The following is a 4,295-nucleotide window of genomic DNA, read 5'->3' as shown; positions in this document are numbered from 1 at the left end:
ATTTTTGATTTTTATAAAGCAGAAAGCTTTTTGGAATTCTGGACACATCTTGACAAATTTCAAAGCTCAAGTACCTAGTGCTTCTCACCACACTATGGTGTAAAGTGTTTTGTATAGAAAACTGTTCGTAATTGTTCGTTACTGTTCGTAACTGTTCGTAAAAAATGCTTGTCAAGAGCACATATTTCAAGTTGCCAAAAGCATTTTTCATGCACTCAATTAACAATAGAAAATATGCTTGTAAAGAGCATATATTTTAGTTAAGAATATTTGTCATGCATGCAAAAAATAAAAAATGCTTAAAAAGAGCATATTTTAATAGTTGTCAACAGCATTTATAGTATTGACAACTGACAAGGAAAAGAGCTTTTTATTTAAGTCACAGAATATCAGAACCAGTGTGGCCAACATTTGAAAATTTTATCCCCCTAAAAGCCATTCGAAAAACCCCTAAATCCCCCTAAACTAACATTTTGTACAAAATATGAAAAAAATGTAAGAACTGTTTTCTGTAGCATATATATTTTGTATATATTTAAAATAAATATAATTTGAATAAATTTGAAAAAAGAGATAAAAAAACATTTGTTAACGAAATTATTTCAAAACAAGTAATTAAATAGTAATTAATAATAAAGTAAGTAATTAGCAATTACTTAAGTAGTTATTCTTTTAACAACTGATAACAAATTAAATCATATTAAATTTATACTTTCTAATATTTCCTCCATTACACTACAATCATCATGAATTTCCAAATTATTTTTAAAATCGTACATTTTGTAATCAAATTTGTTTAGCATCGCTGGTGTTGGATTAAAATTTATACACGAACCTTGTCTCTGTAGAGTATATCTTACCATCATTAAAGCCTGTAACATTTCAGGTGATAATTTGTTTCTCAATTTGTTTTTAATTATTGAGTAAATGGAAAATGCGCGCTTCACGCTTGCATTTGAAAAAGGTAACGAAAGTAATGCTGTTGCGAATTTGGCTACATTTTTAAATCTGCTATTCCCAGCTGCATCCTTATCCTCACTGACTTCAGCATAAAATTCTTCAGTGTTTGATAAATGTGTCCATTTTTTGTTTTGTAGTTGATGCCATTCATTTTCGACATCCTGCTTTACTCCAAACACATCAGTACGATAAATTTTAAAAAATTCTTGTAAACCAGGTTTAACCTGAGATGTTGCAACTTTTGGGTCAAGATTTGACATCATTTTTAAAATTGATAAATTTTCCGGTAATCGATTTTGAATTTGCTCAGCTAAAACAACTAAAAAATTTTTACATCGCTGTCTTATCTCAGTTAAGTCACTTGCATTAATATTCTGGGCCGCAGATTCAAAGTCATAACCTAAATATATTGATGAAGTATCCATCAAGTAAGGATGAAAATCAAAGTTGGTAATTTCATTGTCTTCTATATTTTGTAATTGAGCTGGAACTACAATTTTTTGAAATACATTTTTATAAAGTAAAAATAAATCTTCAAATAATTTAACTGGCTCTACTTGATTATTTTGAAACAGTAGATTCAACTGAGTAATAGTTTTTAGTTCATTCTTTAAGAAAACAAAATATATTTTGAATTGTATGTTTTTCATGATGTCATGCAATTGATCAGCCATATAACATTTATCTTGCTTTCTAACAATAGAAAAGAGCAGTTCTAATTCGATCCATTGGTCTAATATTGTAGTTATAGCTTGGAAACGAGCCAACCAGCGAGTTCCACTTAGCGCTCCCACTTTCTTAGGATTATTGTTATTATTGATTATTTCATATAACTTTTTGTACTCTTCTACGCGTTTAGAACTGTAAGAAAACCAGTTGTGAACTTCACGAACTAAAAATTCTAATTGCCTAGGCAGCGTTTCGGTAGCCTTTTCTGCACATAAGTGCAAAGAGTGAGATATACACTTAACGACGATAAGATCGGGCAAATCTTTTTTCAAAATAGTGGCAACAGATTTGTTTTTGCCGATCATCACATTGGCACCATCCACACCTATTCCAATTAGATTTTGAAAATTTAGATTGTCACTTTGTAATTGAGCTTTTATGGCATCACATATACTCTGAGCATCAAATTCAGTTAATTTAATTATTCGATAGAAAGTAGTAACTATATTCTTTTTCGGCATGGAGAAAAAACGTATCATTGTACAAAGAATTTTTAAAGTAGAGATATCGGTACTCTCATCGATAATAATAGAGTAAGCAGAATCGCCAATTTCTTGCACTAAATCTTGTAACATACAAGGACTGAGCACATTTTTTATTATCATAGTACACTTTGTTTTGTGCAGTTTCAATTTAGATAAAGTCTCCGATGTTTTATCTAACTTAGGTAGAATTTCCGTCAAATGATTAACAGTGTGTATAGAAGCATGTTCTGCAATAAAAGCCGTTATTTTTAATTCTGCAATTTTGATTGTTTCTGAATCTATTGTTTTAAATAGAGTTGGAAGAGTATAACATGACTTTGCGCTTTTATGTGCCTCAACAGATTTGTTATGTTTTTCTGTACTAGCATGAGCAACTAAATCTTTTCTGTCCGCTTTTAGATTTATTCGACAATATTTACATATTGCCATACTATTGTTCGTTATATCTGGTGAAATCCATTCTGTAAATTATATTTCATTAGAGAATATGTGTAGTAAAATAAAAAATTTGAAACGCTCTAGTATTATTACGACCCAAATATCATATTCTATAGATGTTTTTGTGCTATGGTAGTAAACAATATTTTTGTACCTATATAGTTTTCTATAGTTTAAGATATCGGAAATTAAAATAAAAATTTTTTATCAACCTTTCAATAATACATCTGATTCCCACGCTTTGGTATATTTTTGGTAATATTTTTTACTACTTGCTTTCGACATGGTTTTAAATTTTACTAAAATCACTTTAAAAATGAACGATCCCGGCTATCAAAAAAATTCCAAAAAAAACATTGCTCGCTGGCAATTAGTGTTGCCATGCAGCTTGTTCTTTTTGTTTTCGTACTGTATTTACACACTATCGGCGTTTATATATACCTTATTTATATATAATAAAAAATATTTAATGTGTGTTATTACTAACATAGTTTTTTGAATTGAAAAAATTACAATATTTTTAAACCCCCTAAAAAAACCCCTAAACATTTGGTGCCCCCAAAAATACCCCCAAAACAAATTTTTCCTCCTAAATTTGGGGGGAAAACCCCTAAGTTGGCTCCCCTGATCAGAACCTTTAGAGCAGTCAATTTTGACAAGTGTCAATGTTTGACAAGTTTATAAAGTGCACAGAATAGGTCGGTTAGTGTAAAGTAGCGAATATCAAGATCCAACAAAATTAAGGCATTGGACCATGTAAACCTACGAATTGACAAGCCTGTCAAAGATTCCAACTGTAGATATTTCAAAATATATTTCAATAGTCTTTAAAAAGAAAAATTTCATGAATGATCACAAAACGATTTCTGTGCGTTATTTGAACAGAAGAAGAATCGCTTTCATCATTAAATTCATATAGCAGAAAAATACTTTTAAAGAAATGCATATGCCAGATTACTTTTTGGTGTCGGATTACTAGATTATTTACTTTGATATATTTTTCTATAAGCTTAAATTATCAGTCACAACACCAATCATTCTCCAATTCAAGTGATATTTTATGGGCTTAAGATAATTGTAATGCCAATATTATTCGAATAAACCGTTTTCCGGATATCGAGTTAATGAATATACCATATAGGTTTTTATCGATATTATCGATGCACAATTTATAAAAAATAAAAGAAAACGTCACTCTAGGAAGATAAAGAAGAAGAAAGAATGAGAGAAAAAGAACATTATAGTATACAAAAAGAACTCAAAAGATTTATATGTATAAATATTATATGAAATAATTATAATTTTTATATCGGGTTCTTTCGTAAGGGAGAAGAGTTCAGAATTATTGTCATTAAATAATAAATAATATGAAATACTAGGAAGCATATACTGGGGACTATCTATCAAATGACGATTTCAGAAAAACCCCACGGAAAAATCTGATGCTCAAATTTTTTTAAATATTTCAAATGAAGTCTTATTAAATACTTTCAATTACACTAAGTAAAACTTGCAAAAATACTAATTTACTTTTAAAAAAAATATTTTTTAGATTTTAATATTGTAGTAACATTGACAGTGCCAAGTGACATGTCAAAACCATCGGGAATTTTAATTCCTAATTCCATCTTTGTTGGCGGGTTACTGTTGTTAACTTTACGCAAATAGCAACAACAACAACTA

The 4,295-nt window shown here is 29.3% G+C and overlaps 1 protein-coding gene across 1 annotated transcript; it reads right to left on the bottom strand.

The window, feature by feature from the left end:
* Positions 1–694: 694 nt before the first annotated feature.
* LOC119676232 (E3 SUMO-protein ligase KIAA1586-like) lies at positions 695–2,897 on the bottom strand. Its single transcript, XM_038087467.1, has 3 exons — positions 2,825–2,897; positions 1,640–2,635; positions 695–1,450 (listed from the first exon to the last, which is right to left on the bottom strand). The coding sequence occupies exons 1-3, from the start codon at positions 2,895–2,897 to the stop codon at positions 696–698; spliced, it is 1,824 nt and encodes a 607-aa protein (XP_037943395.1). The 3' UTR covers position 695.
* Positions 2,898–4,295: the final 1,398 nt, after the last annotated feature.

This window comes from Teleopsis dalmanni, chromosome 2 (genome assembly GCF_002237135.1).
Source record: "Teleopsis dalmanni isolate 2A chromosome 2, ASM223713v2, whole genome shotgun sequence".
Classification (NCBI taxonomy): Eukaryota; Metazoa; Arthropoda; class Insecta; order Diptera; family Diopsidae; genus Teleopsis; species Teleopsis dalmanni.
This window is presented reverse-complemented; position numbering and strand designations above follow the sequence as displayed.